Here is a 27,744-nt window from a genome sequence, read left to right as displayed (position 1 = left end):
AAGCTGCTTTGAAACAATCTGTATTTTATAAAGCGCTATATAAATAAAGGTGACTTGATTTGACTTAACCTAACACAGGATCATACAGGACTTTTGATGGCTAAAAATTCTTTAAATCTTAGAAGTGAAGAACAAGTGATACAAAGGAGGAAAAATGTTTATTTGGCAACATACTTGACATTGTTCTTCTAAAAGCAGTGGAAAACTACAATACAAATAGCAGTTTAGGTTAGGTGATATTTGTATAAAAGAGCCGTTTTAAATTACTGGTGAAACCGCAGCTCCAAGCTCAGAGTGCTAAACAAACACTAAATAAAATGTGTCTTATGTTCAGTCTGAAAATGCTGCAAAGTCATGATGCTTGTTGGCACATTTTCACACAGAATACATTCTTCTCATAAGACAGTGGTGAAAATGTAACAAGTATTACAAAAATATTTCAATAAAACACCAAAGCATAAAGGCAGATAAGTTCACAGAGGTTAGTAACTTGTAGTTAGGCATGAGGACTTCCTGAAATATATACTTTTAAACCACCAGGCGGCGCTATTGATCAATGCTTCGCATTCTGTCCTCAGTACCAGGTGTGCTTTTCAATGGCGTCATTCATAGCAGGTTTTCAAAGTTGAAAATCACAGTACTGACATCTACACAAACATTTCTTGCTCTCTATACCATGATGGTGTCAACAGGAGTTGAAATAAAAATGGATTGATTTGAAAAAACCTGACACAAAAATACTGAAAAGATGTGCAAAAAAAAAAAAAGAAAAAAAAAAAAGAACAGATAAGATAAATTTGCCAACTAAAAACTGTGGAGGGAAAGATATATACTAACTATAAAGTTAGTGTTGGGCGCATGTTGGCCAACTACATTTTATAAAGTCCTAAAGTGCCACAGTCTTCTTTAACCAGTAGCCATAGTGGTCATCATCGTCCATTAAAACATATGCATACCATTCTTAAATCTAGTTGTTTGAAATGAACTAAGCAAATAAAAGATTGTGATAAAGGCTTACCTCTCCAAGTACAAAACCTTACGCATCAAGTTATTTTAATAAAGAAAAAGCGCTCTGCTGGAGTTTCCCCACAGAGTTGCAAGTAGATTTGGCGAGGAAAAGTCCATGTGTAGTTCAAAGTAAACAGCATCGCTCTTTGAAGCTCTTCTTATTCTTCTTATTTTTTCCCTTCCCGTTTTTGTCATTATTTTCTGACATCTTTTTAGCACGGACTTCCCTCATTAGATCAAAAAATACCTTTGGAAAAACAAAAGGTTCATTATTGCTCAGTATGACAAGGTTGTATGAAAATGAAAATGATCAGTTCAAAAATATTTTGCTAATTTCTTTGATTAATAAAAAAAATAAGTGAAAAATAATTCTTTTTGTTGTTTCCCTTTGCAGCTCAAACCTCCCTCATCAGATCAAAAAAAAACATTTATCAGTATAATAAAATGTATAATTGTTAACAAATGAATACTAGCAGTGAAAAAATATTTAACAAAATGCATTTAAAAAAAAATTAACAACCAAGTAGAATTAAAGATAAAGACTGTTACGTCCGTAAGGATGTTTATAGTATTGTGTGTGTGTGTGTGGTGTATTATGTTTTTCCGTCCTGTCTGTTTCTCTTACATTCGCTTTCTTAGGTTGTTGCTGATTGGCTATCTTGCTTGTCAGTCAAGACTAACGAGATGAGTGGGAGGCGGGATCTGCATCACCATGATGAGTGACACCTGGTGAAGCGGATACTTAAAGACCATGCTGCTGCCAGTGTGACTAGAGAACTTTGTATTGAGAGAACCTTTGTTTTGCGATACGATCTTTGTCTTAGTTTTGCTTTGCGATTGAAAACCTTTTGGGGTATTAGAGAACCTTTATCTTAAGAGAGGTTGGAGATTGAGAGAGCTTTATGCTTGAGACATTTTTGGTTGGAGAAACTGTTTGTGGTTTATTTTCGTTACGTTGTTCACATGTACGTTCGTCGTTCCTTGTTTTGGCTGTGCCCAAAACCTTCTCATTTGTGAGCGTTGCAATGAACTGCAACAGCGTTTCGTTCCAATGAACTGCAGTAGCGAAGGCGACATCTAGTGTATACATCTATACCCGCCAGCGGGCAGGTATAGATATATACACTAGATGTCGCTTGGCTACGGTTTCGTTCCAATGAACTGCAGTAGCCAAGGCGACATCTATTTATATATCTATACCCGCCCGCGCCGTCAGATCATTTGGACGTGTGCTGTTTTCAAGAGATAACAACGATATAAATACTGTTCGTTTTCTCACACAAACCGCTCGTTTCGTGTCTTAGGCCATCAATGTGTACTTATGATGGGGAATTGTTTCATTTGGACGATGGGGAATTGTTTTAATTTGGACTCTGTGCTTGTGTTTTGAGCCAGTGACCATCGACCTGCATTATATGACTGACAGACAAGAACGGTTTGACCTAAAAATATCAAAATTGAAACTACTGCGGAAACAAAGACACCTACATCTTGGATGCCCTTGAGGTAAGCTAAAACATATCAAAAATTAATTTCAAAGTGAACTATCCCTTTAAAAAAATTTTTATAACCTGAGCTAAAATCCTTTTTTCAGGATTATTTGATGAATAAAAAGTTAAAAAGAACTGTATTTATTTAGAATAGAAATCTTTTGTAACAATATACACTACCGTTCAAAAGTTTGGGAACAATAACTATTTTTTTTTTTAAAGAAATTAGTACTTTAATTCAACAAGAATGCGTTAAATTGATAAAAGGTGATGGTAACGATTTATATTGTTAGAAATGTTTTTATTTTGAATAAATGCTGTTTTTATGAATGAATGCTGTTAACGTTTTACTCAATGAACCATGAAAAAAGTATTCCAAAAAAATATATTAAACAGCACAACTGTTTCCATCATTGATAATAACTGAGTATCAAATTATCATATTAGAATGATTTCTGAAGGATCATAAGACACCAAAGACTGGAGTACTTGCTGATGAAAATTCAGCTTTGCATCACAAAAATAAATTACATTTTAAAGTATATTAAAAAAGAGAACCATTATTTTAAATTGTAATAATATTTCATAATATTACTGTTTTTTTTGTGTGTTTTTTTTGTTTTTAACTGCAGGCTTGATGAGCATAAGAGACTTCTTGCAAAAGCATTAAATAGTAGTGTTTCCAAACTTTTGACTGGTACTGTATATATTGTGACAAGTCTCCAGAGTGCACTTCAGCTTTGCCCTGTAATTACTTCTCATCATTCAATCAACAGCCAGGAGCAAGTGCTAATCGGCCACACCTGTGCTTCATTAAGAAGAGAGAATATTAGCAGATTAAGAGAATGAAAGGGTGAGGCTCTGCTTATCCAGATTCAAGTAAGGATTAACTGATCAGCACTGGCCTTCTAACACTGGAAAGCCACATACCTTTTCTGCACCTTCATCAACCTTTGAGCACAGTAATTCCCATGTTAAGATATTACTTTGTTCAATATAAACCCACTGGGGACGTGTGCTCTGCAAGTCAGTTTGGTCTGTGTCCTCATTCAGCCCACCACAATACACACACACCATTTAAATCGAAACTTAAACGTTATAAATGAATCATCTAAATTTAGAAGAAAAAAAAGCAGACAATGTACCTTGTCCACATTGGCTCGTGTCTTGGCAGAGGTCTCTACATACTGCACACCCCACTCTTCTGCTTTTCCTCTGGCCTCCGCCACTGAAACCTTCCTCCGATCCTCAAGGTCCGACTTATTTCCAATTAAAACCAGTGGAATCTTCTCCTCCTCAGCTTTAACCCGCAGGATCTGCTCCCTGCAAACACGCACTGATACATTTAATGTTGAGTGGTGCAATTTTTCCGATTATACAAGGCCACAATGGGAGATCCAATTTTCTGATTATACTACAGTAGCTTACAATTCAAGTAGCAAGAATGGTGCAATACCACAGACCTGAATTCTGCTGTGGCTGTGAAAGACTCGTGCTCTGTTATGGAGAACACCAACAGGAAACCCTCCCCGCTACGGAAATAATTGTCTCGGATGGCCGCGTAGTCTTCCTGCCCAGCTGTGTCCAAAATGTCAATCTGCACTTCTTCTCCGTCCAACACCACTTTCTTCCTGTAGCTGTCGGCCTTTGTGGGCTCATAATCTTCAACAAACTAAAGGAGAAAAAAATACCAACATCACAGATAAAGTTAAAAAAAAAACCTTGGCAATGTATTTAGAAGACTAGAAACACTTTTCTTTTTTGACACTTATGGAGTAAGTAATCTCCTGCATCTATCAGATTTTGTACAACATATGGGGCCCTATCTTGCACCCAGCGCAATTGACTTTGTACACTGACGCATGTATCATTCCTATTTTGCACCCGCGCAAAGCGGACTTTTCCCTCCACAGACGCACGTCGGTTAACTAAGAAATAGACTTGCACTCCCCGGGGCGGTTCAGCGCAAAGAGGAGGCGTGTTCCGGCGCAAACGTTCCCTCATGCTATTTTACAGGTTTAGAAAACAATTGCGCCACTAATCGAAAATAAACAGTTTAAAGTCAGTGGCGCGTTGCGCATGTTATTCATATGCTATTTTAAGGGTGCATGCTTGGCCTTAATCAATGTAGCGTGTGCACAACGCGCATACACTTTGATTCTCTCATCTACACACAGACGCAGCGGTTATCATTTTTGCAAATCCTACATTATTACGATAGATAGATAGATAGATAGATAGATATTTTATTATAAAAGCATACATCTAGCTTATACATTTACCCAAATTATACGCCTGTTTAACCGAAGTTAATTTGGGTGTGTTTCTCCATCCCCAACGTCCCTGACGAGAGCGTCGGTCTCCTCGGCTGTGAACCGCTCCTCGCGTGCGCCTGGCAAATCCGCCGTTATAATAGGAATCCGCTTTAGAACAAGCGCGCCTGCTCTTAAAGGGAATGTGAGATGTCGCTCTGATTGGTTTATTTCACGTTACGCCCAAACCACACCTATGAATAATGAAGCTACTTCAGACCAACCCCTTTTAGATTTGCGCCGGGCGCAAGAGTCATTTATCCCACCGGGAAAATAGCAACAGCGCCCAAGACCCGCCCACAAAGTTACTTGCGCTTTGCGCTTGACACTTGCGTTTCAGATCGTTAAAATAGGGCCCATGGTCTGTTGACTTACCTCATCATACATAAACTGAAGAGTGAGGGCGGACTTTCCTACGCCTCCACTGCCCACCATAATGACCTTGTGCAGGGCGAGGGAGCTCTGACCCCTACTCTTATTGGCTGCCATTTCTAATGGTCTCCCTCAGGTACACCACAAGACGCCCACAGACAAACTGGCACCACCTGTGGAGAAACAAAAGCATTATGGAGAAGCTGAACCATCAACACTAGAACAGGTGTGTATTTGAACTTTCATTTGAACCAAAGCATTTTAGAATTATCACTATACTTTAATAAAACTTTCAGACAATTGTAAAGGTAATCCTTATGGCATGTTTCTTAATAAATTCACCCTAAATAGATGCAAATTATGTAGAAAGTTATTAGTATAACTATAAAGCCTGTTGGATAAAAAAAAAAAAAAAAGGGGGTTATTGCCCAGTACCAGTAAGAGTAAACATTTTTATTTTTGGAGGCTTCCTCTTGTCACTCACATTACATTTACATATGTTACAAAAGCAACATATGTTTTTGCCATGTACATGATTAATGCCACAATAACCTAAAAAGAAGGACAAATACCATGACATTTTTCAAAAGTACATTGGAGCACCAAGTACATGTTCCTGGATCAACATTCCAATTAACCAATCAGATTTTAAGGACAAGTTTACAATTTATGTGAAGTTTAGGCGTACAACCAGGGCTGTGTGCTTCTACATCAGTGTTATTCACCAATATTTTCCCTCTGATTTTAGGCATACATTATGGTTAGAGTTGTGTTTTCAGACAAGAATGTTGTACCAGGATCAACAAAATATGTTGTCTAAGGGAAGCTCACACTACATGACTTTTGGTTGGACTTTGCTGTCACAGACAGATTTCCAAGGTCTGCGACAAAATCCCCGGATTGCGGCTAAATCAGTGCTTGTTGCATCACCGATGCTTGTCAAGTAAGAGCCAGTCAGAGAAGTGATCTGAGCACATCTCGAGCAGTCACAGACACTGCCATACTTTCAAACCGGTTTGTTATTATTGCAACATAATTTTGTAGTGTGTGTGCAATGCAACAAACAAGGTGGAACTAATCCATCCATTCAAAGTGCAGATGGTATAAATGGAAAAATTTCATAATCACTTGAGTGAATTTCTCAATACATCAATACTTCTAGACATCTGTAGCAATGGCTCTCACTTGCCAACGCAACACCAGGGAAAACACCCATTTATGAAATTAAAATGTTGTGGAAGGAAAGCCCTGGGTTTATTTTTATGAGCAGCACTGGTACTTTTCCCATCCACAACATCTACAGATAAGCACAATAAACCACTTATGATGCATTACTTAAAGTACACACCATAAAAAAAAAAAATCACATCAACAGACTGATTCTTGCATAAATGGCACTTGAAAAACGATGTGTACTGACGTCTTTCTGCGGTTGAAACAACATTCCTTATGATGTTCATTCATGTTTACTTGATGCTATAAATTAACTAGAAGAGATGATCAGTTCACGAGCAGATATGTACGATTTTTGTAATAAAATATCCAAAAATCACTTGCACAGTGTGATATATTTCCTGCAATTGTGTACTTACAATATCCCAAAAGTTCCCAAAGATTTTTAATTTCAGAGAAATTGCGATTTTAAATAATGACTCGTCACCTGTCAATGACATAATATCCCCATTATCCCATGGTTTCCCCTCGTACTGCCATAGTAACCATGGCGACAGACGTGGACAACTGCTTTATGTCTAGCGTCACACTGCTGTTGTTTCGTTCAAACATCATGGACCATGGCAAGCAGACTTTGGGACAAAAGGAGAAATAAAACGAGGATCAATATCAGCGTGGCGTTTTCGAGATGCCGAGAGCTCCACATCCGCGACTAACTTCGACTTGACAGAGACGGCACTCTTGCATGTACTTTATTAGACAGGTGAGCAAATATACATAAAACTAATCAATGTTATATAGCTCAACATGATGAAATGTTAGAATATGATCAGTATGTTATTCTAATGTATGTTATATAGCTCAACATGATGAAATGTTAGAATATGATCAGTATGTTATTCTAATGTTGATCTAGCTTACTGCTAGTCTCAAACAGCCCACAAACTAACACATAGAATAACATTTTAACTTTCAACACACTCAGATGCAGTTTAGTATGATAGTGTAGACCAAATGAAATAGCGCTGCGTTACCTCACAAGTTTCATTCGTCAAATAAACTGACCTGTGTGAGTAGTAATTCAGCACTTGCGGGTAGTTCGGTAGAATGAAATGTCCTTATTCCTTTATATCCACGGGACTCGTGTGTGACGCTGATATCTGTCTCTTATTAGCAATAACCAATTATTTGTTGACTAAAACCTCAGGTTACACCCTCATGTTATTCCAGACCTCTATGGAACACAAAAGAAAAAAATCTATTGAACATTCTGGCCATTATTTTCAATGTGTACAAATATATAAACATTCACTGCTTCATTCCACAGTCATGTTAAAAAACAATGTATTCACTCATTCATAAACGTTATTAGATCCTTCGGCATGACGGCAAGTTCCATAATTCTGCTTATGCGTCATCAACCTACGCCTTTGTTATTGTAAGAGGTTAGTGACCCCTAGTGGTGAAAAAAAATACATATTGTAGCTTTAACTGAGGCGCTACAGCGAACAGTCACAACACATTGAAGAGCCACAAAACGGCATTTATTGTTTAAATTTATATATAAAAAAAAAAATGACCAAATTTGAAAGTTGAGACTGTTCCATGTCAAAAGTAACCTGCTCTGCCCTGTCTGTCAGCATGTTCTCAGAGTCCTCTTTGCTCAGCGATGCATTTTTCACTGTGTGAGAACATGATGTGTGGCGCCGCGTGAGAGTGGCATAGCTTGTCGGACATAGCAACAGTAACTAAAGGGGGCGGGGTCTTTGCGAACGGTCATGTGTAATTTGAGCACTATTGTTATATGGTAAATTATCTTTGGAGAACCACAGCGGATTGAGGATGACACTTAAGCTTAATTAGGTCTGAAATCCAAACAGGCTATTTCTGCATCTTGTTATGATTCATAGGATTCATAGACCATTCATAGGAGAATAATAATAATACCACAGAAGAACTTTTCATACTAGTCTTCTTAAGCAGGGGAAAGGGGAACATGACCCACTGCTTCCAGCTATTGTTCCTGGTGGTCCCAAAAAAAAAAAAAAAAGCTTCAATAGGAAACTAGGGCATCGTGCAGGAAGACGCAGGAATCTGCTAACGAAGGCTTATTTAAAGCTGTCCATTTAAGATGCTTGTTGTCCCATTTAGTCATGTTGGGGATGGGCAATATCCCCAAAATAGCAAAAAATAATAAAATGTAATATTGTACACTACCATTCAAAAGTTTAGACAAGAGTAAGTCAGTAAGACCCCACTGATGCATTTATTTGACCAATAAAATCATGCATTTTATAATACATACCTCAAATATTTACTGCTAACGTAACATTCTTGTTACAGAAAAGAGTTGTGCTACTTAATATTTTTGTGGAAACCATGATTTTTATCAAAACGTTCAAAATAACATTTATTCAAAATAGAAATGTTTTGTAACAATTAAACAGTCTTTACTGTCATTTGATTCAAACTGAATGTTTTGAATGTAATGCATCACTGCTGAATAAAACTTTTTCTTTTTTTTTCTATAACCGCCCCCAAACATATTCAATAATGTAACAAAAACAATGGTCAGTGGTTTTATTTGATTGTAGATAGCAACAATTTCTAGGAACACTTAGGAAAACAGCTCAAAAGTGCTAAAAGATTGTACTGGTAAAATCCAAATGACAACACAGTGGAATAATACATGCACAATGTCATCGGCGTTACAGAAAATGCCAGTTAAACAGGGTTAAACAGGGGCTGGGCAAACTAAAATGATAACAGATATGGATATGACCTACATATGCATGCTTCTTAAGCTTCTGAAACATTAATGATGGCCCTTCTCCTCCTCCCCAGGCTGGAGGAGTTCATTAGGATTCCCTGAGTACTGTCCACATTCTGGTACACTCGTTCATCATCACCAAACCCCTGTGAGTAGGGCCTGTGGAGCTGTCGTGCCACTAAAAGCGATGAGCATTCTTCAGCTGTGTCGCCCAGTGAGCCTCTCTACAGCTGAGGGAGAAGCTCAGAGATCAATGATGATTCTATTCCCACGCAGCACAGATTCTCTCATTTTCAGCCGTTTAAATGGATGCCAGTTTAGAAGAGGGTCACTGATTTCATGCACAGGAGAGGTATGCCCTCTGCTTGAGTGGAGTGGCAAGCTGACCTATTCAGCTTCACCCTCTCTGATTGCAGGGCTGCTGGGGACAATCATGGGACACGTCAGGAGCTCAGGCAAGGATAAAGAAGAGGCCAGAGCAAAGCAGAGCAGGTGACGGTGAAGGGCCAGCATTAGGCTAGTTCACATGGCACACTTCATTCACTGATAAAGCATTCTAAGGGTAATTGTAACAAAGGACAGAATACATACGAGCTAAATTATCATCATTGTTTTAACTATATTAAAAACCCTGGTATGAAGAGTAACACAAAAATGTAATGTGTAATATCTAGTGCAATACTAGTTCACACTTGACTGAGAACAGTGTGGTATTGGGATACATATAAATGTTTTCCCCTTTTTGTGCAGTTCCTTTTTATCTGATTGTACAGTCTTTTTTTAAAAGGAAGTGATTGTTCCACTTAATTGTGATTGCCATTTTAATGATGTTCCTAAAAATCAGCTGTTGCCAGCCATAGTCCATAAGCAAAAACACAGCTTTTTTGATGGAAACACCTACGAAATACATAAATGTACCTTGGATTGATGTTGCAAATCAAGACAATATTAAACCCCTTTTATTTGGAGTTTACTGAGTGTTTTAATGTCAACTTTCATCAAAACATTGAGGTTGACCCTGACTCGGTTTATAATACTAAATGTGTCAAAATTACTGCATGCAATTAATTAACATATACCACTGTTTAAGTGTCTTCATTGTCACATGATCCTTCAGAAATCATTCTAATGTGTGTGCTCAAGAAACATTTCTTTTTATTATTATCAAGGTTAAAAAAGTTTTGTGGAAACCATGATGCTTTTTTTAGGATTCTCTGATGAACAGAAAATGCATAAGTATTGCTTAATAAAAGTATTAATTTCTTATAAAAAATAAACAGAGCCCAAAATAATAAACGGTAGTGTACAATGTTTAACACAGTACATTTTAATATTGTTATTTTTTAATGGTTGACAGCCTCAATAAATACAGACTGTATACTTATGAAATGATCGTGCTCAAAGCTGACATTAAACTCTGCTCATAAACTTGGGGTATTAAAGGCAAGCTATCTTGACTGCAGAGAATAAATATTTCAACAGCTATAAAGAAGTTTAGCTTGGAAGTTGTCTTTCTGGAATTGATTTTACAAAATAATAACAATAAAAAAAAACTATATAGATCCTCTGACATGCTGTGCGAGTGGAAATATCTAACCTACAGGAAACCAGATGACTTTCTTCACTGAGCTAGGCTTGTATGGAACTTCCTCCCCAGATTGATGGGAAAAACAGAGGGGAAAACTGGGCCAAGACCTGATAGGGCTCCAAACATGCCCCTCTCTCCCCTTCCACATCATACACTCACTTCCCTGCATACTTTCCCTGTACGCTCTCATACCCTCGAGACCAGTGCCAGCTGGGAACAGACAGCAGAGATAAGCTCTCATCTACAACAGAGACCGAAAAAAGGAATGTACAGCCGGGGAACAAATAGGATACAGTACAAATAAATAACATGAGCTAGTACAGGCAGGTTATAGGCTTTGATTCAACGGCAATGCCCTGGTGAAGAATGGGTAAACAAACAATGGATTTTTATATATATATACACACACACACACACACACACACACACACACACACACACACACACACACACACACACACACACACACACACATCTAAGAGGCAGAAAGCATTCTCTATCAGATCTTTCAGGTGAATGTGAGTATAGAAGCATGCCTCGAAATAAAAGTACCAAAAGTAATGATAAAATTCAGTTAATAGTGTACTAACAGTGAAAAGCTAAAAAAAAGAGGTTTGAAAAGAAATGGAAAAAGATAATACATTAGCAAATGAGCAATGAAGCAGTCAGTCTCTGGAAAATCCTCTGACATACTGATTAGAGCATTCCTCTTAGATGTATTCATGGGACTTTCTTGCCAAACTGCATCATAAACTTAATGTAATGCACATGGCCTTATAGATAGGGTGCAGCGGGGGTAGTAGATCCCCTCACGGACAAACTGATTCTTTTCTGGACCTAAAATATGTGATTAAAACAAATCAATTTTGATCAAGCAACATCTAGGCTATAGAAACGTATGGAAGCCTTTCAAACAAACACGCCTGCATTTCTTAAGTTGTTACACATACTAAAAAAAAAAAAAAACATTTAGTACAAATCTGAAAATGACTAACAGTTAATTAAGTTTCATTTATGTTAATGTCCTGCTACAAATAACAAAGCACATTGTAAAAAAAAAAAAACCAGGGGAAAAAACCTGTACCTCTACCTACATTACTAAACTCCAAAAAACATAGCCTACTACACATACAATTCATTGTGGTTTGATATTGACCACTAAAGGAAGTAGGCCTAATAAAAAAAACTTTTATTCTTTACATAAATTATGATTACAGGGGCAGGTTATTTATTAATAAAGACTTTTTGTGTGGTTCCGTGCATAATACTACACTATGACCTATGATATGCAGTGCATGTTTTTTTAAACATACACATTTTCACACTTGCATCATCACATAATCAGCTCCATGTGGGTTTTCTAGCGTAGTAAACTTGCTTGGTATTATTAGTGACCTGTGAAGGTCAAGTATAGTAACCCATACTCAGAATGTGTCCTCTGCATTTAACCTATCAAAGTTAATGCACACATTAATAGGAGTAGTGAGTAGTGAACACACTGCAAACCATGAACACACACACCCAGAGCTTTGGGCAGCCATTTTTGCTGCGGTGCCCAAGGAGCGACTGGGGGTTAGGTGCCTTGCTCAAGAGCACCTCAGTAATTTCCTGCCTATTGAGAATCGAACCCACAACCTTCGGATAACCAGTCTGACTCTCTAACTGCCCCCACTGCAGTGTACTTGGTACAGAATTGCACTTGTGATGCTGAGCACACGGGTGTCCTGTGTTTGGTTTAGGTTTGGGTTGAGGGATGCACCGAAATTTCGGCTACCAAAAATCTTCTACCGAAATGGTTTTGTAGGGCCAAAATCAACGATGACTACAACAGACGCTTGCCTTGTTGCTTTTAATATGAAGTAAACTCAACTTTAAAATTCTGTCGATTTTATTACGAAATTCAAACAATAAAAGTCGTTTTGGCACTTTTTTAATGCGCCGTGACAGATCACTGTAGCCGCCTCAGTCCGGCAGCACGGATCAAGCGCATGTGAACCGATCATCTCATGTCCTCTTTACTACTATACAGCTCAAAATAAACATGAGTGAACACCAGAAAGTACGTCGAAAGATACAGTATAACTTACCAAAATGAATCCTGTCTCATAAATCGATCAGTGTTTCAACCGGGAAAATGAGTCAATAAAACAGCTTGCAGGCCGCTATACAATGGCGAGCAATTTGAGACTTGGAAATACCACAGTATAGAAGTAATAAAAGCATGAACAGCCATCTCTAGAGATTTGTCAGATAGAAAGTGTTTTTGACAAAAGACTAAGTTGATAAAAGCTAGATCCAATTACAGATGAAATATGTTTGTCAAGTTTTAAAGATTTATCCTAAAGAACACCTAAGTTACGCACACGTGACGATCTAAAAGCAGATAAGCTTCCCAAATCAATGCTGTTGGCCTGAAAATTGTGGGACTAAAAACGATCACCTCAGTTATATCTTCATTTAAAGATAAAAAATTGTGGGCTAGCCAAGATTTAACCTTTTCTAAGCACATTATTAGAGATGTAAATACTGAAGGATAATTTCTATTGATCGGTATCGTCCTGGGTATCGTCGGTGTAAAAATGGAAAGACATCCCTTCTCTTCCTATAATGGAACTCAGAGGTAACATATAGCTATACAAAGAAAAGAGGGAAGGCGCCAACATCGAACCTTGAGGAAGACCACAGGCGAGATGAGCAATGGAAGAGGATAAACTACCTAACTTGACTAAAAACTTTGTCAGATAAATATGACTGAAAACTGTTCATTTTAAACCCTAGACTCTAATCTAGAAATCAGTGTCGAGTGGTCAAAACACAGTATCACATGCTGCAGATAAATCTAAAAGAACAAGGACCACAGAGTCACCAGAGTCAGTAGAAAAGAAAAGAAAAAAAAAGTACTTTAACACTCTCAAGAGGGCGGATTGTGCAAGGAAGTGACAGTACTTTAAGAGTAGCAAGAAGGAACAGAACCAAGAGACACAAAGAAAAGACACCAAACCCGGCCCAACAGAGTCAACAATTAATTAAAAAACAATCTTGGATGTATAATTCAAGAGAACAAAAGGAGGGTTTTTGATTAGCGATAAGTATTTGTTGAGAGATAGGTTCAAAACATCCCTGGATGCAATGAAGGGATAGGAGGTTCAATGTGGGAGGAGCTTACTTTGGGTCATAAATGAGAGATTTTGTCATAAAAAAAAAAAATCTCAAGAAGCTTTCACATAAAGCATCAGAGGCAACAGACATCGTATTGACCGGAGGATTTATAACAGAATTAATAACCAAAAACAAAATCTTGTGTCTAAAATCTTTTTTTTTATTACAAAAATACTTAGCTTTTGCAGACATAGCAGCACTCTGATAAGCCAATAAGTGGTCTTTGAGCAATTGAAAATAAATATGTAATTTATCCTTTTTCCATTGACGCTTGGCCTTTCTGCATGTTTGTCTTAAAAGTCTGGTATCAGAATTATGCCACAGTTCAGATTTATGTTTGGGCTTGTAGGGCTTGAGAGGAGCAGTGACATTTAATACATCCAGCCATGCAGAGTTTTATAGACTTAGATGTTAGTCAGCATCCAAATCAGGTAACGGTGAGTCCAAGTATATAGATCAGATGTGAACATGATTTCCTACCCCCAGATCAACATACATTACAAATATTAAATTGGTCAATTTATGATCAGATGTTTTTGTATCTGTATTAAAAAAATAAAATAAATATATATATATAAAATAAAATAAAAAAGCAAAAAACAAAAAACACGTAATTCAAGATAAAGGTGACCTTCCTCAATGCCTTTCTAATGTGACAGGACTCTTTTTCTTAAACTTCTTTTCTTCTCTTATTTTATACTGGCATAATGTTCTGGTGTTCTTAATGTCATGATCATTAACTTTATAATTCATTATTCTTGAGTAATCTGGATTGCAGAGGGTCATCAGCAATCTTATTTGAAACGATTTTATGTCTGAACCTCCAAAAAGAAACATTCTTTTAAACATATTGAATACTTGGAGGAGAATGTAACCATCCACGCATGATTTTGAAGCCACCGTAGTTCCTATAATGCTCTGTTATTCATGCTCTTTCATGCCATAGAATGTGGGCATATTTTTCTAGAATTTTGTTTGTAGAATCAAAGAAAAGGCAATAAAAGAAGGTCTAGATATTTATTTGTTTGTTACTGATAAAATAGGTGAAGCTTTTAAATATGTTGATCTGTGGTGCTCATTTGGGAGATGCAGCACATTAGGGAGATGCAGGTTCAATTTCGAAATAAAAATAAGAGAGAGAAAGGAAAGAATGGTAGCTGTCAATGCAATCTGTCAATACAGCCTTCTACACATAGTACTTTAATTAAAGGTGAACTAAGTAACTTTTTTACCTTAACTGAACAGCTTCGGAGTCATTGGAATGGTTATATTACTTATTTCGGGTTGAATGGTGGTCGTTTCGCACCCCCCTGGTGCCCGTGAGCGGAAAATCCGCACTTGCAACTTTGAGCCGGCGGGCCGCCGACCGCCGCGTCAGGAAGTATCGCATGATATCAGGTCTCGCGATGTAAACAATTGCTTTACGGCCAAAAGAAATCTGCTAAAATGCTGTCATTATTGCGCTCCCTCACGCTGTTCGAACCCGAATGAAGAAGACGTTTTAAAGAATGTCCCATCTGCTTTGATGTCGTTGATCTACTAGCCTCTGGTGTCTGAGAATCGCCAACTGGTTTTTACAACAGTGTTGTCAAATATCTATTCCGAAGCTGTGGGGGGAGCTCTAGAGAGAAACCTGCGAGCAAAAAGCGAGAATACAGCGAAGAAATCACGAAACTACTGAGCCCCGCTTTAAAAGTCAGGTTACACCATGTTATTCTCAGCATTATGGATGCCCAGACCTCTATGGAACACAAAAGAAAAAAAATCTATAGAACATTCTGGCCATTATTTTCAATATAAAATTCTTCCAAATGTAATTTTGTGTTTCACAGAAAAAAGAAAGCCAAACAGGTTTGGAATTGGAACAATATGACGGTGAGTAAAAAAAAAAAAAAAAAAAACATTTTGTGAACTATTCCTCGACACAGAGAAGATCTGCATTAACTTAACCTATTAACTGCCAACCAGGATCTGCTATATTTTGTCAGATTTGATAATGAATAAACTAAAAAAAATGTGCTAAATCTGTGCAGAAAAGCAAATAATCTGTCACCCAAAGAGCTTTTTTCTCCCTCTTACTCAAGGTGAGCATCTCTGCTGAATACTAACCATCTAGAGCTGGGACACAGAGGCTTCATTCAGATATATAAAGGCTATGGTGTTGAACTGGGACACTACAGCTATGTTGTTATCCAGAACGAGCATGGAGAAAGGTAAATCTCTTCTGATGGACAATCTCTTTACACATTGCTATTGGGTAATATTTTCACACTATAATGTGAATAACCAAGTAAGAGTAGCAAAATCATTTCCAACTTGCCTCTACTCCCTGCTCTGTGGGAAAGGTGGACTTCATTTCAACAGCACTGTGAAAACATTCTCCAGAGCAAGTGAAATAAACGTCTCAAGTATCTCCCCATTTCATTTACAGGGAGGGAAAACTATTTGCTTAGCTGTTAGGCAAACATAAGGAACTTTCCATTCAAATAAATTACAGGTAAAACCTTATGCAACCAATCTGGGAACAGACATTTTTTTTTAATTGTTACTTAAATGAATGTTACACTTATGAGCAAATGTGAAAAGGCATCTGCCGATAATTGAGATTATTGATTATTTTCCAATTATTGGCAAAACTGATAATTATATGACCTTTAATTATAAGTTTTAAAATAAGTCTGTAGCAAAATTCTTTTTAAAGAAAGCACTGGCAGAGACCTCCATGTAGATTCACAAAGATGGACCGAACCACACAGCAGATCCCTCTCTCTGTTTATCTCAAACCCTTTTAACACATACTCAGAGACAGACTCCATTGGGCTCTCAAGGGGTATGCAGGGCAAGAGAAACATCCCATGTGGGAGCATTTAGAAGCACAAAGTCAAACCCAAGAGACAAATTACTGAACCAGCTCCTGGCCTCACATTCCCCATGGTATGAATAGTTCATCATGACCCTCTGCAATCCAGATTACACAAGAATAATGAATTAGCCTAGCCTATAAAGTGAATGATCATGACATTAAGAACAGCATTATGCCAAAATAAAATAAGTTTAAGAAAAAGATTACTGTCACAAATTAAAAGTCAGGTTACACCCTAATATTATTCCAGACTTCAGAACATTCCGGACATTATTTTCAATAGCCTGGATGCCAGCCGAACTTAGCCCCGGCCACAACATTTGAGGTCGGGAAGTTCGTTCTGGACTTGATCCGTTGTGGAGCAACTATGCTCGAGCTGTTCGGACCAATCAAATTGTCAGGGCGGGCTTTATACGATGATGGACAGGTGATCAACAGTAACGTAATCATCCACTTCACCAAAGAGGGCTTGGGTTGAATTCGTTTACAACAAAGATGACTGCCGCTGGAGAATTGAGATTTGTAGATTCCGCCATCGCGTCTGTTAAAGAAGATATCGACAGCGCATTAAAGCGCGTAAAAAAAAACAAAAAACATTCTGTGAAGTGTGAACTATTCCTCAACACCGAGAAGATCTGCATTAACTTAACTTAACTTAACTGCCAACCAGGATCTGCTACCTGCTGGGGAATGTGGCAAATCAGCACCTATTGCCTAAAAGGAAGAGCACAGAGTATACTAGGCTAATGATGCTGGTATGAGACGGCCTATAATAAAAAGCAGAACTTGCCCTTTAACCAACCTTTTTTTTTTTTTTTGTCAGAAGATCACATGACATGGTAAAAGAGAAACAAATCTAAGGGAAACTGATGACATTCATAAACTGGACTAGGTTTCTTCAAAAAGTACCCTGATTCACCTCAGAAAGCAATCACTACCACAGAGGAGATTTTTTCAGGGGAAGAAGCCCAGCTCTAAAACATTAACAAACAAGTTTGACACAAAGACATGATTCATGAATGTGAACTGAAAATATGTTCAAATTAATGCTGTTCTTTTGAACAACTATTTTCAACACTGATGATAAGAAATGTTTCTTGAGCACCAAATCAGCATATTAGAATGATTTCTAATCTGCTTCTATTCTAAATATAAAAATTTGTCAAGGATCATGTGACACTGAAGACTGGAGTGATGGCTGCTGAAAATTCAGCTTTGCCATCACAGGAATAAATTACATTTTATACCCAGCCCTATACACCTGCAAACGGGGTATTTAAATACAATATTATAGATAAAACATAATATATGCATCAACAAAGAGGGGCGTACAATGAATGATTCAACTTTTCGGCCTATATTTTTCCCCCGACAGGGTCAACATAGTTACACATCAACATGACATCTGGAACATTATGACTTAGATAGCGAGAATGTTCACTCAATCATCTAGAATTAGGTTTAATCCTATTAAGTTTTAAACGTTATCCTATTCATAAACTGAGTAGAGACACATGACTTCACTGTTAAATTGGGATATTTTGTTGAGGAACATTTAAAAAAAGCGTCTGAGCAGGTGATTACTGACAAAACAATGAATGATTATTCTACAGCCATTCTCAAAATCAAATCTGGTCTTTCTTAACCTATTTTTTTCTTAAATACCCACACAACATCAGCAATAGCCTAAGCCTCTAGTACACGTTCAACACCAAATCAGATGTGTGTTCCTTTTTGATTGATTTAGTGATATCAATATTATTAAAGTGGCCATTTTTGCAATGACTCACTCTCTTTCTAACACTTCAGCTTTTTCCAGAGCACATTTTTTTGGAGTTCAGGGACCATCAGAAACTCTATTTGAGAAAGACCTGATGGCAAATGTATTAATAAAAGAAATCCAGATATAAAAGTGAATAGTAAAATGTAAACACCAGAGAGCTCAGAAAGTATGAAATATCACCTACAAGTAAACATGTGTCCAGATTTTAATGATATAACATGACTACAAGGGAACAAAGTCTCAAAATCTTTCGGACTCTAACCTGCTCAAGACTCGAAACCTGCTCTCAAGTACCCAATGCTACACAGACAACCGGTTAGGAATCACTGACCTAATTAATGCTGAAAACTATTAAATAGCTAAGTAAATTAAGGAAACAAAGTCAGATTCTGTCTGGAACAAAGTACAGAAAAAAAAATTGAAAAGCTTCAAACATGTGTTGAACCCAGAGGCTTGACTTGTTTCAAACTAGCCAATTCAAGTGCACTGCAAGCCACCTAAAAAATAAATAAAAACCTGTTGAACAAGCCCCATCAACCTAAGGAGAAACTGTTATTTCAATGTGTGGCACTGCACAAGAATGTATACGTCTTTTTATATTGTTGTTCATTAAATAAGCATTGTAGCTTCCAAGCTAATGTCACGCAAGACGCTATCAATCAAGGTATTAAAAGGTATACAACAGTTCAGAAATATGAACAGGTCAGGTACTACAGGGAGTTGATTAAATATGCGCATAAAATACTATAATAATAAATGTAAAGATCAAAAACATTGAGGTAACTGGTCCATGACTTTACAAGTCCCATAACAAAGGGTGATAAGGGAACAGACACTATTGCCAGAGAGGTCACACCCAAACAACCTAGTGACTGGAAAAACTGTGACCACTCAGAATTTAAAATAAAAACAAACCAAAGTAGCTGACATTACAGATTCTGCTCAAGTCAAACTTAACTCAAGGTTAATCTGAATCTATATTAAATAATGATCAAACTACTGAGACAGAGAAGCACATACAGTATTTACAGCCATCTTTCATTAATGGTCAAAAAAGCAATATGGTTTACTAAAGATCAACTAAAATGGGTTGTAAGTCTAAATGATTCAGAGCTGGACTGTTTTGTGTAAACATAAAGGAAACAGTTGAGATGGAAAAAAGAGGGGAAGCGTAGTGCATTCTACATTTTTACCATTATATATCATTTAGGTGAATATAGTAGGCTCAGAAGTCCCTGAAAGATTAGTATGAAGTAAAAACTTTCATACACAAATGGAAGTGAAACATTCCATGAACACTTTGGTGTCCAAAAAAAAAAATATATATATATATTGTTTCATGTTCTAAACGGTATCCAACAGAAAGACAAAAAAGCCACAATACAAAAATAATATAGGTCTATTTTTCTATTTTTTTTACTTATGGGAAATACAAGTTTAGCAATAACTACAAACTAATATTTGGTCCCAAACATAATGTCAGTTTCTGAATGACAAGAAGACTAGGCCTAAAGTTCTTAATAAAAACACAATTTAATTGTATGCGTTTAATGTATATATGTATTTAGGGTTTAGGTAGGCATATGTTTCAGTTCTTGTAAGAGGGTCCAACAGAGAAACTGAACAGAAAAATAAGTCATATTTAATTAATTTGACCTAGTGAGTTTAACGTGACATATTTTTGCCGTTTTAGCACCTAAATTTACTTGCTTTACTACTGAAAGAGAAAAGCAATATAAGGGACACATGCTGTAGCCTACTCTAGTCATTGAAAGTGTTAAATAGCTAAGCAGAACATAAACGTTGGTGAATAAACCTCCACATCAATCAAACACGCGCAACATCCGCATAAACGCCCGTCTCGCGTGATCTGTCATCATCTGGGTCCAACTAGCAAAATTATTATAACGGCGGTCTTATTCAACTGACATTTTTCATAAAGACTGAAATACGCACAGAGGGACTTCTAATAACTGACTGTCGAACAGTAACAAAAGCTATAGCTGGCGTAGAAGATAATTTCTAGATTTCAAAAACGAGCAAAAGAATGGATAAATAGGAACACAAAAATACACATTACCTCTCGGTGACTTTGTCCTCCACAGTCTCTTCTGCTATCTCGTGGAACGCATGAATCGCCTGTTCCGATACACCCTGTAGTTCCTCTGAAGCTGAAGCTGCTAGTGTCATAAACCCCACCCTCTGAACATGCAAAAGAACAGGATATGATGTCGTTAACCGTAGACCCCGCCCTCGTGAGGAGGGATGAACAGGATATGATGTAATGAACAGATATGCTGCTAGAGATACCAGCCATAACTTGTGATGTATGTTATGTTTAGAGAGTCAGTGTATAGTAAATGGTATGACTTTAATAGAAAAATACTGTATTCATAACTGCAACTTTTATACACAAGTTTGCAATCTTCATGCATGATTTTACCTCAGTGTTGACCTTAATACTACAAAGTAACAAATGTAAACAAAAACTGTTAAAATGTAGGTATGATAAGACCTTGAATGCTTCGAATATGCTAATTAATTTTTTTATCCATTCAAAGGCAGTGAATAACTGTCACAGACATACCCTAATATATCATAATATACAAAACTATAGCTATATAACATATCACACACACTGGTTTTAAAAGTCTGCATGAAACAGAGGTTGCAATAGTCTTATCTTCGGTATTGTGATGTATATCCAAGTAAAGCGGTTTCTCGATCAAGAAAAATTAAGGATGGATGGGACTTTTTTTTTCCATCGGGGGTTGATTGGTATGGACCATTGTCGTTTGCTATTGCTGTGATGATCTCATGTAAGTGACAAGTTGTCATGCCCTCGCACCAGTGAACACGTCATCAGAGAAGAGATGTCATTGCAAGAGAGAAGGGAAGTTATTTTGATTAAAGATTATGAGGGGACATGAATTTGAAATAATAATTAATAATAATAATAATAATAATGCATGGATAAATAATTTATAATAAATACTGCCATATTCCAGAAAAATATGAGTAGTCAATTTTGATTTTATGGTGACTTTAAAATAGCCTAGGATTACCAAATATGAGGGCCCTGTTCCTAAAATATTAAAAACTGATCTTTTTATTTTATAAAGACCTATTTATACTGTGTAAGAAAAAAAAAAGTTTATTAAAATTAGTTATTAAAATGTTATCTGAAAAATATTAACATTGCAAGTTGGCAATGTACATTATTTCTAGTCTACCCACTGGTAATGATAGCAAAGATAGGTTATTGATGCCCCCTATTGTTGAACTTGAATGAATGAATGAATGAAATGATAATGTTACCATATGACAAATAACAATATAAAATTCAGACAGTATATACAAGTGAACCTAACAGATTCTAGACTAAAGACTATAACGACTAGTCTACTGTATGGTTTTGAGTTTCTCCAGAAAGTGAAGTACTTGTTGTCGGGCCTTCTTCACTGAGGAGGTGTTGTGGTTACAGGAGTCCTCAGTGGACAGTGGAAATTTAAGCTGGAGGGAGTGGGCTACAGTCAACTCCCTGAAGTCAACAATCATTTCTTTTGTTTTACATTAAGAAATTGTTGTCTTTACGGTACAAGGTCTCTCACAACCTCCAGAACACACTGTAACATCCAGTTACGGGCTTAGAACACAGTTTTGAGGACCTCTAACGTTGTGAGAGGAGCACTTTTTAGTCAGGAAATCAAGGATCCAGTTGCAGAGCGTAGTGTTAAGTAGCCTACAAGAATGGAGTCATTTACTGGTACGTGTTTAAAGTATAATGATGCTGAATGAAGAACCGAAGTCAGTGCACAGCATTATGACAAAAGTGTCTTCACATGACCCTCTCATTCATCCACAGCAGAGTGGCTCTGTCTGTAGGCATCATGGGAGCAAATGTCTGCATTTAGCCAAGACCTCTTGGTTGGTGGGGAACTGTGAGGCTATGACCAGAGAATGTCTATGACACTCTTCTTACTGAAATAGCATGTGACCGATGATGACATACTCCTAGGTCCTCATGGCATGTTTCAACATGTTTATATTGTATCCTGGAAATGTTCTGGCTATAGTAAGCAAATTTCCTCATTTCTGGTATGCAAGGAAATGGAAGACTGGTCATAAATTAAGGAAGACTCTATCCCTCGGTTTCACAGACCATGGCTGCTTTTTCTTCTTCTTCTTCTTTTTTTTTTTAACAGTCTGGGTTACAGTCTTGAGAGAGAATTAACGCAGCAGAATGTTCTTCGCTCCTCCTTCTCTTCTACTGGCACTCTGTCTGGCAGCGATACTTCACAACATCTTTCCAATGAAGATCAATGGGAGGACACAGACATTCACCGACGATTTTTAGCGGTAAGTTATTCTACATTTGTAAACAACGCAATTTAAACGGTTATATTACAGTCAGCAAAAAGGCAAAAAATAACAAACATTTGCTCTTCTCTCGACGACCTCTATCCACTCGTTGCTATCAGTTTTGAAACAGTTCTTCACCGCGGTCATGTGACACGTTCAAGACTTTCTTTAATAACAAGTCACATATATAAACTTCATGTTTATGTATGCAAGTAATTACTCAGCGACCACTGTAAAGCGATTAGGTAATGTTATGTATCTTAGTTACTTTCACGTGCCCATTTTAAATGCCAATGATAGTAGATGTATAACGGGCTGGGCGTTTAGCTACCGTTTACACGTTAAGAATGATCACGCGGTGGTGGGCAACATAAACGTGGACCTTTAGGTCTACTGTATTTACTTTATAGTTTACTTTAAGACTAATACGATGAATCACTTACTAAACGTCGCCTAGTTTAGGCTATTTTAGGGGTTTTTTTAGGTTAAATGTGAGGTGTTAAATATGGAAGAGATTTCATTTTCAAAAAGTTCAATTTTTAAAAAAAAACAATTAGCCTACTTTGTTAGATATTAAACCATAACCAAACATTACAATTTCAACAATTTCTCCTGTACAAAGCTAGAAAAGAGTGTGAGTGAGAAGATACATGGCCTACATCGGAACTAGGCATTGTTGTCGGTAAACAAAAACAAAAAAAGAAAGAACAGGAAATAACATCTGTTTCCTTATCACTTGGTAAGCATATAATTGGTTGGTTCCTTTTATAATTACTGTGTATATTCATACATACAGTATACATTATGCCAGTAGTGGCAACAAGTCACTTTTTTGGGGCAAGTCATTCAATCAATTCCGTGGCTCTTAATGGTGAAATAGACAATTTGAACATTATTGTGTCAAAATGTATGTTTCTTTTTTGTGTAGGCTATTAAACTGTTTATATAAAAGCCATTTTTTTTTACATTATATGGTCTAATATATCCAATGTTGCTTACTAAATACCTGTTTTCTAGTCAAATATTTGCTCAACACTTACCTAATGTATTACCTAACCACATAATAAAAATTCCTTTCATTGCAATATTCTTGTTCTGCTGTGTCTGCTATTCAAGGAAGTATTGTTAACCTGACTTCATTAGTAGCCCTTGTGTATTTCATGCTTGTCTTCACAGAGATTAACCCATGAGACTCTCAAAGCCCAAGCATGAACCAGGGGAGCGGTGCTTGCTTGTGGACCCCAGTGCCGCAGCACTGCCCTGCACCATCTGATCGTTACAAGCATGCTTCTTGTGCCCACAGAGGACATGTTTACTTACTAGGTGGTAGAGAAAAATGCTCACTGAGAGATTTCTGGAAATATAATGTGGGTATGTTATTGTTATTTATCTGTGTCTGTCTGCTGCTTTGGACACTTGCACTTGTTATTGCACAGTAAATGGTTCCTGCAGCATTGACTGATTATAATTCAGGGGAAATGTCTATATTTTTAGTCTGTAATGAGTGGACCGAGCTTCCTTGTAATAGTGAAGAAGCACCTGAAGAACTAGAGGAGCACACCATGGTAGCACATCAGGTAATTCTAAATTAATTTATTAATAATAACAAACTCACAGTTGGGGATTGGGTGTTCACCAGTTATGAGGAACAATGTGGCATTGTAAAATGTATATTTTCATATATTTACATAATTTCATTTTTCATATATTTCTTATAATCATATAATTATTTCATCTTTTTCTTCTAAGGAATTTCTCTATGTCTTCGGAGGAATGCAAGATTCATCGTATACTAACTCAAAAATTCCTTTTTGGGTGTTTGATACAGGTATTTTTTTACTGCATATTCAGTGGGGTCCACTAGAAAATTCATAAATTCATTCAAGTGGAATTTTACTACAATTTGTCCCACAATTTTATGACAAATTATAAGCATAACCAATCTAAGATAAACATTTAATAGGTCAAAATTAATCTGCATTTCAGATTTTTTTTTCTTTTTTTTGTCCCCTTTTGCTTTACTGACAGCAACACTTGAATTGCATAAATGAAGATTTTGTTTTACCACATAACAGTAATATGTCACTTAGTTGTTCACCTCTTCAGTTTTATATTATCTGCAGTTAAAGAGTGTTGGATTAACTGGAAAACAGGGAGTGAAACTTTACAGGTAAACATCTTTGATTTTACAAGACTTACAGCTGAAACACTTGATGGTCCTTTTATTATAGTAAACTGTTTTTGCAGGGAGTGACACCAGCAAACAGAAAAGGGCACAGTGCTGTCATCTTTGGGTCATTTATGTATGTCTACGGTGGATACATTGATATAAGAGGATCAACAAAAGAATTCTGGAAATTTGATTTTGGTGAGTGTTATTACATATTTATGCTTTTTGGTAAGCAAGCATCTCTTGGCTAAGACTGAATATTTACTGTTATCCACCTCAGGGATGATTTTTGTAATTTGCATATAGCTGAATGACCTTTCCAAACTAATTATATTTACTACATGTTAGATTCCAGGATGTGGTCACTACTAAGCAGTGCACAAGGTGGGCCTGGTCCCAGACACGGTCACTCAGCTATGACACACCAGGACTGTATGTACCTCTTCGGTGGCTTGCAGGGCCTTAGAGAACAGAAGGACCTGTGGAGCTGGAATTTTTCCAGTCAAACCTGGAGCCGCATCAATTTCCAGTGAGTTTCTTTATTAACATCCATCATTCCTTCATTTAATTCTGCCTGTAATATCCATCTAAATTCCCTGGCTTCATGATCACAATTATTCTCAGTAAAATTGTCATACAACTTCTAAACATTCTTTCATCGTGTGAACCGTCACATGTAAACTGATCCATTCAATTAAATTGTATCGACAAAAGCTCAGTGTGGTAAACAATAGCATTCCTCTAAACAAAACTGACATAGTAAGGTAAGCAGTCAGTATCAACAAAAAAGTAGAACAAAACATTTTGTGTGTTGCGAACATTTCCAGTATACACTCCATGGTGAAAAAAACATCTAAACATTTTAACCTGTACGACTCACGCTGTGACAAAATCTTTAATGGCATTGGCCAATTTACCAACATATTTTGGATAGAGTTGAGATGTCCCATAAAACAGTTGTGCAATTGGATTTACAGTTTAGAGAATGTTAGTTCTGTTTCAAAAAATGAGCCAAAGCGACTGAGAAAAAACTAATCAGAAACATCTTAACACATATTTCTTACTCTGCAGTTCTGGTCCCTCCAGGCTGGTTGGTCACTCTGCTGTATTGTTCAAAGACAGCATGCTCATCTTTGGTGGATGGGAAACCCAGAGTTCCCCTCAGAACAGCTTGTGGAGGTTTAACCTGAAGACAGACACCTGGAAGAAGCTTGCATTGTTGCCTGGATCTGCCTCTCTGTGCCGGATCCATCACTGCAGCATTGGCCTAGGCCAGAGTTTCCAGCCAACAGCACCAAACAACATCTTTTTCAGGGAAATACCCTACTCTCACAACATCAATAACAAGCTGAGACCTTTTAAGAACAAGTGCCAACCGTCCCGCAGCACAATGCAAGAGCCTTGTATTGAGCTCCAGACTTTCTACATGGACAGTAAGAAGTGTTTACCAGATTTGAGTACTGCACTGAAAGACACTAAGCTAAAAGGAAGCTGTCTCACCTTTGAGAATCAGGAGGCTGTTCGCAAGAAGGGAAATAGTGGTGACCTGACAGAGGAAAACGAGGACGCCATGTTTCTCCATATGCCTGACTTGCTGTTAGTCCTGGGTGGTAAACCCCTACAAGGACAGCATATGATTTCAGTGTGGCATATGACAGTGGCATAAATCTGATGTTTTCAGTGCATTCTACTTTCTCTGTGAGAAAAGGAAAGGCATTAGCAACAATACCCATATCCTTGCGGGAGAACTTTTGCATTAAAATGAAATTCAGTCATGTACAAACTCTTTACAGCGTCTGTAATTATTACCTTGAAGGTGAAGTTTGTTATTTTGTATGGCACAATAATTTCTCCTACCAATTTAATGTGTATAGACAATAATCAACAACTATAAGTTAGATATTTGTAGCTTGATTTCCCTGAATTTTTTTTATACTTGTGCTCTGAGGTACTATCAGAATATTGCTCTGTACAGTTTCATTGACACAGACTGCGATATTTCTTGACTGTGATTCACATTTACTCTGAAAAACCACCAATTTGGGCTTTTAACTTCTACAGAATGTGTCATTTCTGTAAGAGCCGCACTACATTGGTTAGCCTTATTATTTTACTGTGCATCAAAGTTTTACGTGAAAGAATCTTAACTAAATGTGAAATACCGGTCAAAACTGCTGATTTGAATTTTATTATATGATAGTATTCAATCCAAACATTGTCATTACATTACATTGAACAAAACATTTTGTAATGTTCTCTGTGTGTTTTGTAAGATCCACGGATATTGCTGGCAGAACAGTAGCATCATGCAACCATTCATTTTCTTGCCTTCACATTGTTTCAAGATGGCTGCACTTAAATGATTTAATAAGTAATGCATTACATGAGTAATGTGGAATCCATTCTCAACAATTCAAATTTGTTACAGCAGTAGTTATGTTATCATTGCTATTTTTATTTTTTTCAGATTTAAAAAGTAATCTAGCAAGGTTTAAGAACAGATAGTCCTAGAAAACTAAATCTGTAGCATGTTTGTTTTTAATAAACTATGCTAGCTAAAAATTGTTAAAATAGTTATATATTCAAAAAATATATAAATTATGCATATACAGTATAGTCAAACCAAAATTTATTCAGACACCGTCAACATTTCTCACAATATCACAGTTTATTCGCTATAGTTTCGAAAATGGT

At 36.9% G+C, this 27,744-nt stretch overlaps 2 protein-coding genes across 3 annotated transcripts; one reads left to right on the top strand and one right to left on the bottom strand.

The window, feature by feature from the left end:
- Window positions 1-139: 139 nt before the first annotated feature.
- On the bottom strand, window positions 140-20,726 carry ralba (v-ral simian leukemia viral oncogene homolog Ba (ras related)). 2 transcript variants are annotated; one of them, XM_084421708.1, is made up of 5 exons: window positions 20,599-20,726; window positions 5,186-5,355; window positions 3,962-4,170; window positions 3,644-3,821; window positions 140-1,255 (listed from the first exon to the last, which is right to left on the bottom strand). In XM_084421708.1, exons 2-5 carry the CDS (start codon window positions 5,297-5,299, stop codon window positions 1,133-1,135), a joined length of 624 nt encoding a protein of 207 aa, XP_084277834.1. In that variant the 5' UTR covers window positions 5,300-5,355; window positions 20,599-20,726; the 3' UTR covers window positions 140-1,132. The 2 variants fall into 2 exon arrangements, with proteins under 2 accessions (XP_084277834.1, XP_084277835.1); XM_084421709.1 differs by lacking the exon at window positions 20,599-20,726 and adding an exon at window positions 7,421-7,584.
- Window positions 20,727-22,501: 1,775 nt separating this feature from the next.
- On the top strand, window positions 22,502-27,483 carry klhdc3l (kelch domain containing 3-like). Its single transcript, XM_084420477.1, has 8 exons — window positions 22,502-22,877; window positions 24,057-24,251; window positions 24,375-24,457; window positions 24,630-24,708; window positions 25,004-25,050; window positions 25,128-25,248; window positions 25,399-25,579; window positions 26,122-27,483. The coding sequence occupies exons 2-8, from the start codon at window positions 24,089-24,091 to the stop codon at window positions 26,714-26,716; spliced, it is 1,269 nt and encodes a 422-aa protein (XP_084276603.1). The 5' UTR covers window positions 22,502-22,877; window positions 24,057-24,088; the 3' UTR covers window positions 26,717-27,483.
- Window positions 27,484-27,744: the final 261 nt, after the last annotated feature.

The sequence above is a fragment of the Rutilus rutilus genome, assembly GCF_951802725.1.
Source record: "Rutilus rutilus genome assembly, chromosome: 10".
In the NCBI taxonomy this organism is placed as follows: domain Eukaryota; kingdom Metazoa; phylum Chordata; class Actinopteri; order Cypriniformes; family Leuciscidae; genus Rutilus; species Rutilus rutilus.
Note: the sequence above shows the minus strand (reverse complement) of the source record. Positions and strands in the feature narration are given on the sequence as shown.